This window comes from Mastomys coucha, unplaced genomic scaffold (assembly GCF_008632895.1).
Source record: "Mastomys coucha isolate ucsf_1 unplaced genomic scaffold, UCSF_Mcou_1 pScaffold9, whole genome shotgun sequence".
Lineage (NCBI taxonomy): Eukaryota > Metazoa > Chordata > Mammalia > Rodentia > Muridae > Mastomys > Mastomys coucha.
In genome coordinates, this window is record NW_022196915.1 from 107,879,368 (window position 1) to 107,896,305 (window position 16,938).

The 16,938-nt window shown below is 41.6% G+C and overlaps 1 protein-coding gene across 6 annotated transcripts in view; it reads right to left on the bottom strand.

Annotated features, from left to right (window-relative positions):
* Tmtc4 (transmembrane O-mannosyltransferase targeting cadherins 4) overlaps positions 1-16,938 on the bottom strand; it is a 67,328-nt gene that overhangs the window by 7,654 nt on the left and 42,736 nt on the right. For all 6 annotated transcript variants that reach the window (XM_031360845.1, XM_031360844.1, XM_031360847.1 and 3 more), the window contains exons 12-16: positions 10,977-11,056; positions 10,753-10,860; positions 10,483-10,624; positions 5,301-5,415; positions 3,724-3,836 (exon numbers count right to left, since the gene is read on the bottom strand). In XM_031360845.1, the coding sequence (XP_031216705.1) occupies positions 3,724-3,836; positions 5,301-5,415; positions 10,483-10,624; positions 10,753-10,860; positions 10,977-11,056 (558 nt within the window). The remainder of the gene's footprint in view (positions 1-3,723; positions 3,837-5,300; positions 5,416-10,482; positions 10,625-10,752; positions 10,861-10,976; positions 11,057-16,938) is intronic.

The following is a 16,938-nucleotide window of genomic DNA, read 5'->3' on the forward strand; positions in this document are numbered from 1 at the left end:
AAATTCAGATAAATTGAAATCATGTAACTTTTCTCATCATAATGCAATAAAAGTTTAAAAAAACAAAACAAACAAACAAAAAACAACAACAAAAAGACTAAACCTGTGCCTTCTAAGGGCCATGACCCAGGGAAAGGAAGGGGGACAGGCTAATGTGCAGTTGAAACCAAGCACAGGAAGATCACCTTCCTTTCGATTCACTCAGGCAAAAGTCTGTGCAACTGGTGGCTTGTGGTTCACACCCTCTGCTATGGGTCAATCTCCCTTTAAAGCTAACAAAGGGTAACCCCAGGCTCCGAACCTATGCCTGGGGTAGTTAAGTAGCTGAGACTGAGTAAAATTTTCACTTCTTAGCTACCCTATTTATCTAATAATGACATGATATTACCTTTTAAAACTCATTTATCTGTGTTTAAAATATATTCAAAAGGCTGAAGAGACGGATCAGCAGTCAAACATACTAGTTGCTTTTGCAAAGAACCCAGGTTGGTTTCCCTACACTCACATGGCTTCAGACAACCATGTGTTACTCCAGCCTCAAGGGATATGATGTCTTTTTCTGGCCTCTCTCAGCAATGCGCACATGTGGTACACAGATATAAAATGAAAAGGTTAAGAAATTTAATAAATATTTATTTAAAGAGAAGCATCAACTGGATGTGGTATGCTCCCAGGGATTTGGGAGGCTAAGGCAAGAGGATGGAGGAGTACCAATCTGGGTTATGTAACAAAATATAGCAAGACTCGGTCTCTTAAATAAACATATAAATGAATAAACTAAGTAAATTATCAAATAAAACAAATGAATTGGGTAGAACCTATATGAGAAAAAAAAAGAGTTCTTAACAGTGTGGCATTACCAGAGTTTGGGAAACCACTCTCTAACTGTGACCTGCCCTTAAATCCCAAAGCAGTGAATGAGCAATGCAGGAAGGGATGGCTGAGAACATCATCTTGGCTCTCCTACATTAGCCCTGAACTGGAAAGCAACATAAATTTTAATGGGTTTAAAATTGATCAACTGAGGTTCATTTAATGATCATTAAAGTAACATCATTTTGTATGCATGTATCTACCATTCAACAGATGTAAATTCCACTCTCAGGCATGTTCTCCTATCATGCTGCCAGAAGCCAGGCAGACTGCTATCTTCACTTAATACAAGAACAAACTGAATGATGGGTCAGTGAGTGACTGCTGTTAGGTACTAATGCTCTTGACTGAGCACTAGAACCACTCAATATAGTAGACACATTTTCTGTATATTCAAGCTTCTAGCAGGCTGCTGAAGCCTTCATCATGATATTGATGAGAAATTCATTTGGTCATTTCATGACTGCAAGCATGAGGCCCTGAATCTGTATCCCAGTGTCCACAAAAACAACAGTGTAGTGCTAGAGAGGCAGAGACAGGAGGATCTTTGGATTTCTCTTGACTGTCAATTTGACTGAATCACTGAGCTCCAGATTCAGACTCTCAAAAAATAAGATAGCCAGTGACTGAGGAAGATACCTTACATCAGCCTCTGGCTACACACACACGCACGCACGCACGCACGCACGCACGCACGCACGCACACACATATTCTCTCTCTCTCTCTCTCTCTCTTTCTCTCTCTCTCTCTCTCAATCTCTCTCTCTCTCCCCCTCTCCCTCTCCCCCTTCCCCTCCAATCCCTGAGCTAGAAGATAAGCCTACCAAACCTGTGAGACACTATTTCCCCCATTTCCCTATCTCCTTATCTCTCTACTGATTTGCCCATGGCTCTGTCAATGTGCAATCAAAGGGCAGGACAGGGAACACTGCAGGTTAAGAACAAAAGATATTCTTTTCCTATTGTGACAGAAACACTACAAATGTTTACCTAACATTAACTATATTAACTATATTACCTAACATTAACTATATTAACACTATAAATGTTTACCTAACATAACTAATGCTCTTGACCGAGTGCTCAGTCAAGAGCATTAGTACCTAACAAATGTATCTAAACCCTAAACTTAAAAAAAAAAAAAATGTATGAGATGCTAGCTCCATGGCTGGACTAGGCTGGCTGAACCCCTGGCTGGAAAAGTCCCATCATGTTCCCTGCTGATAGCTGCCTAAGAGCTCAAAATGAGCTCCTTATTTCAGATTTCATTTGTTTCCTTATCATAGGCTCAGCACTCTGGCCTTGCCCATTAGGATAAAACCGTGTACAGATGGACAACCTATTGTACCATTCTGTTACATGGAGTATTTTCTACTTATGTGGTGGGGGTGGCAAAATGTGAACAGGAAGACAAATGAACCCTGGGCTCAATTCCCATCATAGAAATTACACTTTATAGACTGCAGGATGATAGAAAAATCAATACAATGATCACGGAATCAGCATCTTGAAGACTTGCTGTAGGTAGGCGGGTCAATGGAGGACTGAATCTCCTGATTCATTCTTGCTGACCCACCCTTCCCCCCCATGTAAAGATATAAAAAAAATAAAATGAAACATTTCAAAAAGCCATTTTTTTTTAGGACAAAAGCTAGAACTAAAAGTGTATAGTGAAACCTAAATTCGCCAATATTCAAAAGTGATAGAAATGCATAAAATAGTTTATAGAAAATTAAACCAATAATGATGTCTAATGAATATAAGGAAATAGTACTAGAGAGGTACTGATTAATGTAGTAATAGGGTCCTTTAAAGGAGAATAATAATTAATTGCTATTGTTCATCCTTGAATCATATCCATGGCCACAGTGTTCAAAATAAAACATAGATGTTATAATTCTGAAATAAAATTTTTCAGAATAAAATATAATATAAAATATTAATAAAAATTAATATTTAAGTAATAACTCAAATATCTATCAGATCACAATCCTGAAATATTTCTTCCTCCAAGGGCTGTGGGACTGCTTCTCCAAGTGTTTCCAAAGTATGTCTGGGTGAGGTGCCCAGGATGTCATTTAGAAATAAATACCCCTGATTTGCCCCACTCCAGGCTGATTCTCCTGGGGAGGAATCTGAGTTAACCAGAATAAAGAATAGAGTGTTGGGTGACCGGCCCCATGGACCTATAGGGAGTGAGGCCCAGACAACAACTTACTATTTGTGAAAACCTCAGTGGAAGAAGTGTGCATGTGTGTGTTTGCATGTTCGTGTGTGTGTGTGTGTGTGTGTGTGTGTGTGTGTGTGTGTGCAAGTCTGGAGGTGTCGTACATTCTCAGCAAGCCTTCTATCACTGAGCGACATCTTAGTGGCAGGGTTAAGATCTTATGATTTTCATTGGTCAAAAGCCTCTAGGGCTTTGATGATGACATGTGATTCAGGGGAGAAACCAAGGTTTATAAAATGCAAAAGCTAGAACCCACAGATAAACCTAGTACTCCTGCCCTACTGCAAGGGCAGAGTCAGACTCTGCGTGCAAAGGAGGAGGGTACCTTGGGAGGATGGCACTCTGCTAAGTCATCTTGACACCAAGAGCACAGGAGCCCAGCACCAGCAGCTCATCCTAGGTACTTTCCCTGGGCTTCTCGTCCCTCACCACAAGGAACAAGCTGTTTTCTCATGAGAAAGGACACTGGGTCTAGCTGTTAGGTAACCAGAGTAAGAATCTGACTAAGAACTCCCCTGGTGCTCCCGCTCTGGCTTAACCCTCCACTGAACTGGGCATAAACACTGTGGCTCCTGTCAACTGCTGGACTGACTGCAGGACATCAAGGTCTGTGGCTTACCCACCTTGTATTTCTGGGATTTCCCCAGCACGTTTGCCAATGAGAACATAAGGGAGTGATCATTAGGAATTAATTGCAGTGCCTCTCTTCCGACAGCTTCAGCCTGGGCTAAGTTACCTGAGAGGAGAAATGAAAACTAATCAATACTGTGCTTGTGTCTTCATCTCTCTAAAGCAAGACTTGAATGCATGAGACACAGTACTGAAGATACTACTTGAGAAGATGTGCTCACAACCTGCTGGGTGGAAGAGACATGACAACTCAGTACACTACTAACAGGCATTTTAGACCATGTCAAATTCTCTCCTAGATACCAGTTATACCCAAACTGGGACATAAAGCACAGCAAAGCAACATTAACTTCTGAATATTCTCACAGCCAAGTACATGTCCTGTCCTGTATTTGTCTTGGAGAATAAGCATCTATCTCCTGTCTACACAATTTAGATGGTTTACTAATTTTCAATTCTGTCAAAGTACCACCAAGGTTTTTAAAGGGATGCTTGGGTTTTTATAAAGAAGGCAGAAGAGAGCTATTTGGTAGAAAACCTGCCTATCACATCCAAGGCCCTGGGACTGATTTCCAATATCATAAGATAGCAAAACAAGGGTAGCAGAGCCCCCTCCTCAGCCCAAACTGGTTGAATATGGTCTGCTATGGGCTGAGAAATCAGGTCTGGTCATGAGTATTATATTTTAACTAAGAATCCATTCCTCAGTATAGACTTAAAAGCAGATCCTATGTGTACCTAGCTGTTTCCACCATGCTGAAGGGTAGTGTGGCTCAATGATGGGCCTCAGAATAAATGAGACCTGATCACATCCCCTCCTCCATGACTCAGTACTAATTTTTAGTATGTTATGATTTTCATCACATTATGTCCAGGTATGTTAGAGGAAACTTCATTTTCTAGAAAGACATTAGCATTATTGTGTGTGCTGGTGTTCTTTCTGCATGTGCTCTTGCGGTTAGAAGTCAGAATCAGATGTCTTCTTCAATTGCTATCCGATTTATTATTTTAGGACAGGGACTGGGTTTTCACTGACCTTGGAGCTCACTTAGGTTAATCTAGATGGTTACTGAGCCCCCAGGGATTGCCTGTCTCTATTTCCCAGTGTTGAGGTTGTATGGTATCTACTGCCATGCTTAGGCATTTATGTGGGTGAGGAGGGTTGGACTTGGGGGCTCATGCCTGCACTGCAAGCAGATTATCATCTAGATTGAGCCATCTCCCCAGCCTCTAGAAAAAGTTATTTTTGTTAACACCAATCAACACAGATTGATTTTCATTCTTCCTCCCTCCCTTCCTTCCCCACTCCCTTCTTTCTTTTCTTGGAGTCTCACTGTGTCATCCCGGCTGGCCTTAAACTCAGAGATCGGCCTGCCTCTCCCTGCCAAGTGCTGGGATTAAAGCTGGGCACCACCACATCCAGTTTATTTCTCTTTTAAACTGCAGGACTAACAATGGTCAGCTCAATCTGACTAGCCTGTGGTAATGACACTGGTCTACACGCCTTGGTTAGCCCACAGAACTGGATGGATGGTGGAACACCTTTTCATCATCTCTTTCTCTTCTGCACCTGTGTTGTCCAGAAGTATGATCATGTTGTTCCACGCCAGGCTGTGCTCCGGCTTCAGTACAGTGGCATTTCTCCAAGCGTTCAATGCATCCACATGGCGATTTAGATCTGCATACTGAAAATAAAGACCCACTCCTCAGAGTCAATATTCCAACTCTTCTTCCTTGTCCCTCTCTATGGCATTATCACAAGGACACACAAAATCCCTCAGGACAAACAAGAACTACCATCTTACTTCCTATCAACCCGTGCACTTGAAAACACAACCTCAATGAGTAGATGCCATCACAATCCTAGCTTTACAGATGCAGGAACCAAGACAAGAGGGAAATGAGTGACCTGCTTGGCCACACATCTAGAAATGAAAGGACAGGCGTAGACCTAGGTGGCCTGGGTTTTGAGTCAAGGAACCTTATAACCTGTTATGTGCTGGCTACAAGTATGACATCACACTTCAAGCTACTAAACAACACTGATGATTCTGTTCCAGAAAGGCCTCTATAGTTTATCTTTGATAAAGTATTATTTAGACCAGTAAATGATATAATCAGAAAGGTGTAGTAGGCTTGTGAAATGGCTCAGCAGGTAGTGCTTACATATCCCCAGCACCCACACAAAGCCAAGCCTGTTGGCATACACATGCAACCCCAGAACTGGTGTGGACCCAGGAGGCTCACTGGCCAGTGAGCCTAGCTGAAATGGCAAAGTCTGAAACAGTGAGACCGTGCCTCAGAATATAGGGAGAGCCACATAGGAAGATACTCAAGGTTGATCTTTGGCCTCCACATGCACACACACAGGCTCACCTCCCCCCAAAGAAGTGACTAGGGTGGGAGGGAGAAGCGAGAGTACACATGCACTCCATATGCCTAATTTGCTTGTGAAGAATGGTTTAGAAACCTCTTATGACTATCTAAACTCAAAATACAAATATGAGCCATTCAGATATATTTTTGCAAACTTTTTGGGGACACATCTAGTCACATGAAATCCCTCAGCAGTCTGGATCCTCTCTGCTTATTTGGGAAGAAGAGCATTATCTTTGCTTTCTCTGGACAAGAGATTTCCTTTAACATCCTTAACAATATAAAACAGACAGTTCTCATCTGCGCAGTCAGCAAAAGTCAGAGGGACAAAGTGATGGATTCTGTTCTTTTTCCATTTGTGTGTGTGTGGTATGTTTGTGTGCTTGTATGTATGCTTTTGCATGTGTATGGGTACATGTGCACATGTGAACACCTGCAGATGGGGGCCCAAGGTTAATGCTAGGAATCATCTTCTATGGCTTTTTCACTTTCTTCATTGAGGTGTGGTCTCTCAGTTAACCCCAGAGCTCACTAAACTGGCTATTCTCACTAGCCAGCTTTCTCTGGGAACCCCAACTCCACTGGTCATCATGCCCACCTGGTATTTACATGGTACTCTAAGGACCTGAACTCTCATCCTCATACTTGTACAGAAAATGCTTTAATTTCTCTACCTTGTAATGGATTCTTTAGCAGGTGATCCAACCCTCTTAAACTCAGGTCAAAGGTACATTTCATCTGAATATACTCCACCCCTAAACTCTGCATGAAGTCTCTATGACAGGATCTATGGCAGCTTTAGCTTATTATTTCCTTCTGCTTACTAAGCACATTTTCCACTGGATGACAGAAACATTTTTGACTTGTCCTATGTCCCACACAACAAATAGATGATATGAGGTCAAATGAATTATGAAAGCATTTACAAACATCTTTTTGTTAAAGAGAATTTTTTTTTTTTGAGACAGGGTTTCTCTGTGTAGCCCTGGCTATCTTGGAACTCACTCTATAGACCAGGCTGGCCTGGAACTCAGAAATCCGCCTGCCTCTGCTTCCCAAGTGCTGGGATTAAAGGTATGCACCACCACTGCCTGGCTAGAAAGAATTTCTTAAATTTCTCATGAGGCTTAGACTGTCAGGTTGCAATGTTTTATCCTTTAGAACCAGGAAATGGTATAAAAATTCAAATAAATAGAGCTGTTTAAATATATCACACATTAAACTAGGTCCCTGCATTGATGTCCAAGTCAGTTCACTCCAGCATGTATTTCACATCACAGTCACTTGGATGGAGTTGGTGATGGCACTGTATATTTGTCATACAACACAAGTCCTCCAGATGTTTCCTATTTGTTCCCACTATTACTGACTGTTGTTTTGTTGAAGGTGAACCAGATGACAAGTTTTCATTTTGTCTCCATGGCTACTCTTCCTTAACACACTTTAAGGAAGCAGAGAAACACAGTGATGGTGATTTCATACTCAGCAGGGAGGAGAGGTGCTATTAACCTACCAGTCCTTCAAGGCTCCTTCACCCTCTGACTCTTTCTCCCCCTCAGAAGGACAGGACAGAGGACCATGCTTCTCCCCCACCTCTCACTCAGCTACTGGCTGTCTCGAAATGGCTCCATCCCCTCTTCCATTGTCCCAAGGCTGGAAGCAGTCATCTTCCTCTAAAAGGTAGCTTTGATGTCAGTTCTCTGTCCATCCACATGCTTCCCCCAAAACTACTGATCGCTGCACTAATATTTACATTTTTCTTACTTCCACAACTATCTGACCAATTCCTTGTACTAACCCTGTCCTATGTAAAATACTTCTAAATAGGGAAGCTTTTTCTTTTCTAAAGCCCGTTATGACTGGTATAATCACAGTCAACAGTCCCCAGCACTCTTCCAAGTCACTGACATTACCGCCCTCAAGGATCAGCACCATGTCCCAAATAATCCAACTCTTCCTACTTCCTCTATCATTATAGAGGGATGATAATATAGAGGAATGAGAAGGGCATTATATCCCCATCTTACCAGAGTCCACAAATCAGAGCAAATATTAATCTCTCAATATAAAAATGAAACTTCTAAAATCTCGAAGCTATCAAGTTCCTTTTATATGTGGGTATATGAATGGGCTGGGTGAAGTGCTAGAAATTATGCCTTAATGCTTTTAAGTTGTCAAGGGCAAAAGCTGGATAATTAAACCACAACAGAGAGCGAGTACTGTACACAACAGGCCCTGTGGTAACGCCACATCTGGGTAGCACAATGGGTAAACAATATCATGGTTCCCATCGTTTTGGGACAATGAATGATTGTCACAGTCAAAGAAAGCATCATGCAGCACAAGACTAGAGCTCACCATCCAAGCTTATATTTTATGTTCTATATTCTTTTCTTCGGAAGCTACTCCTATTGGGTTCATTTAGCATAGATTCTGTTTTCCAAATCCCAAGCAACAGCAGTGACAGACAGTGAATAGTGAGGGAGCAATGACTGTAGAATTGAGCTTTAATTGAAGCTGCAGGTGGGCACACTTGCTTTGCAGACAGTGACCTGAAAGGAGCTATCTCTAGAAAAGGGGAAACACCAAAGACTTCCCAGGGACCAGTCTAATGTCATTTAACTGCTAGTTTAACTGGCTCATCAAACAGAGACAGTCACTCCACCTCCATGCATAGATTCAGGTTAATGCATCTGCTCCCTCCAGCCAGCATATCCTCCCTTTGTTAATTTTGAGGACTCGCTCTGCTTTGTATGTGACTGAAGTTTTAGTCTCTACTCACACTGTCATGGGATTTTCAAGTGCCGCCCAACCCCAGCTTACCCTTAGAAGAGCTTTAGTACTTAAGTTTTCTGGTTTCTGGGAGAAACCTGCTTCATCACAGAAGTACAAAACAGATCATAAAATATGCATTTTGGAATGTAAAAACACCCAGGGCCCAGTAGTTGATGTCTCTGCTCTACTGTGCCCTGCAGGAAGTGACACCTCTTTTTGACACTGGAGTAGATTCCTAGAGATGGTGTCTTCCTATCATACTTATCATACATATATCACAACTAAAACAAGGTGTGTTTTTTTAAATGAAAACTACTTCATTCTATAACTTATGATACAAGCATTGTCTATCCACTGAAAGTGACTTGTCCAACATTAGAAAGTCAATCTTTTTCTTTGCTACTATGTACCTGGCCATTTTTTTCCTCTGTTCATTCTACTTGTGCAATCAACAAAATCATGGCTCATCATTCCAGAAACAAACATGATAAAGGTCAAAGTTATTCATGCCATGGTAAAAATGGAAGCCTATTCTTTCTATTACACTACCCCAAGCATCCAATGTTTTCCTTGTTTCTCTTCTACTTTGACATGGTCGTCAAAGTCTAGTCAGGGATGATTACCATAGGCAGGGCCATGCTGGGGGACATTTGTTATTTTTTATAAAAATACAAATGCTGTATGGAATGTCTAAATTATCAAATAGGAGATGAGGTGATTATTTGGATGAATAGCTAATGTGAGGAACTACTAGTTTTGTTTACACAAAGAATGCACAAAGCAAAGATGCGTCAGGTATTTCAAATGAGAATAAGCAAGATGGTTTTTTTTGTTTTCGTTTTGTTTTTGTTTTTTAACCTGTAGATGTTACCGACTTGTGAAGCGAAACACTCTTTTTAAATGTTCCATCTCTGTGTGTACAATCCAGTTTGGCTCAGACAGATCAAAAGTATTTCCCTTACCAATTCCACCTAGTCAATCTAATCACTCCTATTTAAAGAATTGTGTTGTTTGAGCCGCATTATTTCCTTTGCCAAGAAAATTAAGAGCAATCGGCTTGCCTTATTTTGTCAAGAACCAGAAGAAATACAGAGAAATTCAAACACCTTAGTTTCTATGTTCATTGAGTAACTATAAGGTGGTCCTTTTAGATAAACACTCTTAACTCTTGAAGTTGTCCTTTTGGGGAGAATGTCCCCCTGCAAAGGAAGAGATCTGCTCCCTTGGGGAAAGAGAACAAGGAAGCTCAGAAAATCAGTTACAGGTTTGTTTTTAAATCTTAGTTTCTACTGAATTCATGTTTTTTTTTTTTTTTTAAATCGATGTTTATCAGGAAGCAGATTCTTGGAGCATATTTTCCAGGGCAGAAGGGATGTACAGAATTTCATTTACTCTATTGCCTTTGTGATTTTTATAAATTGGACTCATTCAGTTTGGATGGCTAGTTAATTAGAACGTCAGCAGTGTAGACATGGAAATCAAATACTACTTTCAAATGAGATAAACAAATATAGAGGACTTTTATAATGTAGAGAGTACTGGATGAGTTTAAGAAGGTCATTCTGTTTTAGGTGATGGAAACTGCAGCCACCCACCCTTACCAGCCGCCCGAGGTTATAATAGCAGTCTGGGTATTTCCGCCTGTGTTTAATTGCTGTCCGGTAGCTTTGCTCTGCCTCCTCAAACCGTTTCAGGCTGTTCTGAACTATGCCCAAATTCATCCATGCGGCTGCAAAGTCTGGCCTGGAAAAACATTTTTTTACAAAAGATAAACAAGAAAATGAGAGGATTAGATGACTGCCCAAACCCAGAGATTTCACTCTTTGTTCCTGGCAGAATGTTAAGAAAAGAAAAGAAAAGAAAATGCTTACTGTATTTGGACAGCCAACGACAGCAGCTCTTCAGCTTCCTGTAGCTCATTCCTTTCTTTTAAGATATTCCCAAGGTTATTCATGGCATGAACGTACTTGGGATTCAGTCTGAAATGGAGAGAAAAGTCACACAGTCTGTCACTGTTCAGTTGTTTTCAGCTAACACTTTAGTCAAGGCCAACAGGCATTTCAGAAAGTGAAGGTCCATGCATACAACTGCGTACCTGACTGCTTCCCGGTAATATTTGATGGCTGCTGTTTGGTTGCCTTGATCAGCCAGGTTTTTGCCAATGTTGTAGTGAACCTGAAAACACAGGTGACAATTTGGCCATCAACACACAGACTTCTTTGTTCAAAGCCGGGCATCTATTGCATCTTCTAACTGAAGACAGAAGGGGAAGGGATTAAAATATAAATATATCACTGACCAGAATCAAAAACCCCTACTGTGGGAGGGTGGAAGGGTTACAGGCCTATGTAAGAGGTTGTGAGAATGACCTACAAGTCAGGGGGGGTCATAAGCAGATAACTGTAAATATGACAAGGAAGGAAGATGACTATATCACTCCAGAGAAAACCAGAAACTCACAAAACTAAACTGTTCTGGAAAGCTCCATGCTCTCCTCTCCCAGGCAGTTTAGAGCTGATATCACAAGTCAGTCACCTACAGACCCATGACAGAAGTAACTATCACTTTCCCCAAATCTAGTCCTTGCTGGTCCAGCATATTCCTCTGGTACCACTGCATGCATTCTGCTTCCTGAGCCATGAGTGGGACGTTTTTGTCCCCCTCCCCAAACTCATACAATGGCATCCCTACTCCTAACCTAAGGAGTTAGAGGATAAGGACTTTAGAAAATGAATAGGTCATAAAGATGGGCCCCTCACTTCCTTTGTTGTGCAAGGGTTTCTCTGAAAGATGGCTGTCCCAGAACTAGAAGAGGGTCCTTTCTGAGCACCACTATGTACAGACACCTACACTGTGGGTTCCCTCGCTTCCAGAATATTGAGAAGCATATATTTGCCCAATCCACACTGCTCTCTCAAGGCAGCCCAAACTAGAGGGTACCAAATAACATTTACTACCCCTCATCCTCCAGGCAGCAACTGACGAGGACTAGATAAGGCAATGGGCCAGCAGCAGGGGACATCATGGCAGCAAAAGCCCAGAGCTGTACCTCATAGTGCCCCTGGCAAAGGACTAAACCTGTGCATAGGCTTCAAGGGCTGTGCAGGAAATGTCATGTCCTGGTTTCAGAACCTAAGAAAAAGTTTTGTGGGGTCGATTTTCTGGCTGGGATCTGAAGTAGCTACTAGGAAAGGTCTGCCATGAAGGATGCCTTGGGAAGAGGAGGCAGCCCAGGCAGAGTTCAGGGATGGGAGGAAGCTGGTGTTGGGCAAGAGACTCAAGGTACTGGGATGCTAAGGGCAGGAACTCAGGTTGGCAACTACTAGGATTAGCCAGGTAACAGCAGGTTGGTGAAGGCACATCTCGAAAGCAACAGGTCAGGTTAGTCTGTCCTTGCGCCCTTGGGCTGTCATGACAAGGTGCCACAACTGGGGCTTCACACAGCACTGCCAGTCTCAGCTCTAAAGTCCTAGCTTGAGGTAGACTCTTTCAGCCTGGCTTGTCTTCTAGGTGTTTTTTGGTGACCTTTACTGATATCTTCACACATCATCCAACGTCCTTGTCTCCATGTCTCTTCTCGAACCTGACGTAAGCCATCTTACTCTGTTTTCTTTTGGTATGACAGAATACCACAGGCTGCTTTTTCTTTCTTTTTTTTAAATGTACTTTGGTGTTTTGCTTGCATGCATGTCTATGTGAGGATGTTAGATCTCCTGGAACTAGAGTTATAGAAAGCTGTGAGCTGCCATGTGGGTGCTGGGAATTGAACCCAGATCCTCTGAAACAGCAGTCAGTGCTCTTAATTGCTAAACCATCTCTCCAGCCTCCATCAGACTGTTAATTTTTAGTATAAAAATATATTTTGCTCACAGTTAGGAAAGAGGTTGTGAAGTCTGGGGTCAGGGTCAGAGGAGGCTGTCCCTGCTAAGAACTCTCAAAATACAGAGGAAGGCATCAATTGACAAGATGGTAGGGTATGTTGTGTCCTTGGGTGTGTTGTATGTCCTGCCATGCCCTGCGGTGTGTTGTGTGTCCCAGCATGTCCTTTAAAAAAGGTCACTACTGATTTACTACAAGAATGTTCCAGGTTAAGTCTCTCTCCTTATGAAGCTAAATCCTCCTGCCTTCATCAAACCTGAGTTGAGTCCTGGCAAGAAATGCCTTTATATACTGATTCATCTTGTTGGTCTTAAAAAGGTTAACTTACATGATCAGAGTTTTATGTCTATTAAGAATTAAAGAGAATATATGAGTAAATAAACTATTTGCAAAGATGATGAAAGAAACAGGACTCATGGTTGCAAATCAATGAGAAATTTTTAACCACCTTAGAGTGAAGACGCCTGGGAGGCTGATGCAGAGCCTCTGTTACACATGGGCTCAGAATATATTACAGAGAAATGTCAGGAGTGCCATGCCTGCAGTCCTAGCACTTGGCAAGAAGAGACAGAATGGTCAGATTAAGGCTCATCTTTGGCTACAAAGAAAGTTCAAAACCAGTCAAGGCTACTTGAGACCTTATATCAAAAACACCATTAAAATAGAAAAAGGAGAAAGAGGAAGACGATAACAAGTGGGGGAAGAAAGGAAGAAGAAAAGAAGGAGGAAGGAAGAGGAAGAAGGAGTAGAAAGAAAGAAGAAAGATGAGGAAGAAGCAGAAGCAGGGACCTGGACTAAGATTAGAAAAGCAGGATGCCATGGCTCCGAGGAAGGTCATCAGAGGTCTCTATAGATGATCAAAAGCTCTTCCCAGAACCATGAGGCATAAACCATGAGGCCAGCAGTAATCCCGGAAGGGGATACCACAGATCTTTGTTTGGAGAGGAAGACTCAAGGCAAATAATGGACCTCATTACCTCATGCTGAGGGCCACTAAGACTTGATATGGTTGTTCCCAGTATCTTCTCATCACAGTGGCTCTGAGCTAAGGGAGTTGCTTTTCCTTCTGAGCTGATAAACTGCTTTGGTATTCAACATCTTATTGGAAACTGAGAGTCTGAGTCTGAACCCCAGGGTTTCTAAGCCCATTTCTTTTCACCACAGTATACTTGCTTCCCAGGGGCTAGTAAAGATGGGCTTGACTTCTCTAGGCCATCTAAAGATGCCTCAGCACACTGCCTGCGTTTCCACTCAAAGCTGCCTTCTGTTGTGCATCATGGACAGACTATTCATACAGCAAAGCCCATGGCCTTTGAGCATGACTGTGAAGATTGGGCCTTTAAAGTGGGAATAAAGAACAAGTGAGGTCACACAGAGGACCCCATCCAATCTAACTAGGGTCAGACAGAAATGAAGACTGTAGACAGGAATGAACACACAAGGACAGTGAGAAGACAGTCATTGTGCACGCGCTCTCTCTCGCACATACACACAGTATGACAGAACAGAAGCTTAAACACACACACACACACTACTCATGCACAAACATACATTCATGTACGCACACAAGGTTTGACAGAAAGTTAGAAACACATACATCTGTCTCTCTCTCTCTCTCTCTCTCTCTCACACACACACACACACACACACACACACATACATACGAGGTGTGACAGAACAGAAACTTAGAAACACATAAACACACCCACACACATGCATACACGCATGGACAGAAACTTAGAAACTTCATGGGCCAGAATATTATCCATTCATAAATATTTTCATTCTTATACAGCTTAGAAGTGGTTTGGTAAACACTGTTGCCAGAGCAGCCCACAGAATTTGTGAAGATCATTCCATTCCACGCACAAAAGAATGAAAAGCTAGAGGGTCCTATGGAGAAGGATGTTCTCCAGGTCGCCAGAGCACATATATAGCTTCTACCCAGATATCAGTATGGACTGCAGCCTCTTCAGCCCACAGGCTCCTGCTGTTTTCCTTTGTTTGGTGGTAATTTTGTTCTGTTTGTAAACTAAAAAGAGTTCAGCTGCCCTCTGCAGCTTGACCAGGGTTCTGCCAGATACTCAGGATGCCAGGCCAGGCTCCCAGGGGAGAGGACAGGTCACTGTGAAAGACCAGGCAGCAGTTATTTAAATGGAATGAGTTAGAAATATGATTCAGGCTTAGAAGGCATTCCAAAATTAAGAAGACATCCTCTCTCTATGGATTGGACAGAGAATTCTGTGAAAAGAAATTTCACAGATTGGGCTGCCTAGATTGGGCTGAATAATTCAGAAAACAAACCTGAAAAACAGGATACTTCTAGTAGCAGTTAGAAAATGGGGGATTTTTGTCCCATGGTATGTAAGAGAGAAAGAGCCCATTTACCTGACTTTCCCTCCAGCCTTTGCACATCACATGCTAAGATGATGAAGCCAGATCAAACAGCTACTGCCACCAAGTGACAAACATGTAGGGAATAAGTAAAAGTACCCACAATGAAAGGCACTTTTAATACCATTAAATATTCACAAATATTCTGCTGAGGTTGAAGATTGCTAAAGTTAAAATGTTTAAACACATAAAGATTCATGTTCATCTTTAAGGAAATACCTTAGAGTGCTATACAATCCTTTCTTTGTTAACTTAGAACTGTATCATGGGGTTGACATTAAATACAACATATGTCTAAGCCTTAAAAACTAAAACTAAAATAACTGCCAATAAATTCAGTACTTGGAATCTCTCATATTGTAGGCTTGATGAACACAATTTCCATTTGGACCAATTCAATAACTAATATTAGGCACTTACCACATGCAAGGCACTGTGGGTAATATCAATGCAGGCCAAGGACTATCTACCCTGTTACCTCAATCTTTCAAAAAAAAAAGTGAGTCTCAGTTTATATATCTGGGTCTGAACAATGGCTAGGTGCCAACTGTAATATTCAGAGGCTACTGAGTAGAGGCCAGAACAGAAAACCAATTCCATGCAGAGGGATCAACAGGACACAGCAGTTTCCAAAGGGAGAAACTAACATCAACACAGCTCTCTGAAAAGAAGAGGAAGACAATTTGACACTTCAGTGTATTGAGAACCATTTAAGACAAACAGAAACTCTGTCATGCTTACATTAAATGGCACCATTGAGAAAAAGCTCTGGAGAAAGAATGATTATCACGATACTTGAGGTCTTTATGTGTACCCCAAGTTAAAAAGAAAAATACACATGCTCAGGACCAAGTGATGCTCATGTGTGTACTCTCAGTCTTCCAGTCTATTAGGGCTGAATTCACATGCTGAGAAGATTTCCAGGCTAAGACATCAAACATGTTCCTATGGTCACCGGGGCACCACAAAACACCATGCTGAGTCTCTACCAAGCCACCCAAATGACGAACCTAAATAGTACCCCAGCTTCCCCTTTCTATGCCTCAGTTTCTCCCATCTGGTAAAAATAAAATAAAATAAAGTTTCTTTAAAAATAAAGAAAGTACTGTCCTTTATGTAAGTCCTTAGCAGAAGGATAATAGGCTTAATTATAACGCCCTGTGTAGAGACTGGAGTTCCCCACAGTGAGGAACTATATAAACAGAATGAGCAATTAGTCCTGTCCAGGCAGGAAAGTAAATGTAAAGGAAATTTCATCTATGAAATTACACTGCTACTACAGTTAATTTACAAAGAGAGTAGTGATTGGTCAGCAAAACCAAGATAAAAGCTTTAAGTAAATCACTTTTCCTAGGACATCTTAACTATAAAACATGAATGAAATGTTTCAACCAAAAAGAACAAACATACAAACATAGGATAGGCATGGAGTCATAGCTTCTATAGACTTGTCTTCACTTTGGGGTCACAGTAAGATGTGACATGCCCATTAGTTTTAGTTATATAACTTTGTCTGAAATTGTTGCTTTCCTTAAATAAAGAATGCAGAACCGAGAGCTTTAGAAAGCTTTTTCCACCCAGAAGGATTACGTTCACACACTCCTAGCAATTCCAATCAAATGCACTAAGACAGCTGTCAGTATGATACAATAATCTGTACACTAACAGGAGACTTCTACCCTAAATTTTTGGCCCAACCTCAGCAAATGGAATTTTTCTCTTACTCTTTGGTGAAGCCAAATAAACACAAAATCTAAAAAGTTGGCATTTCCCAAGCACCTACT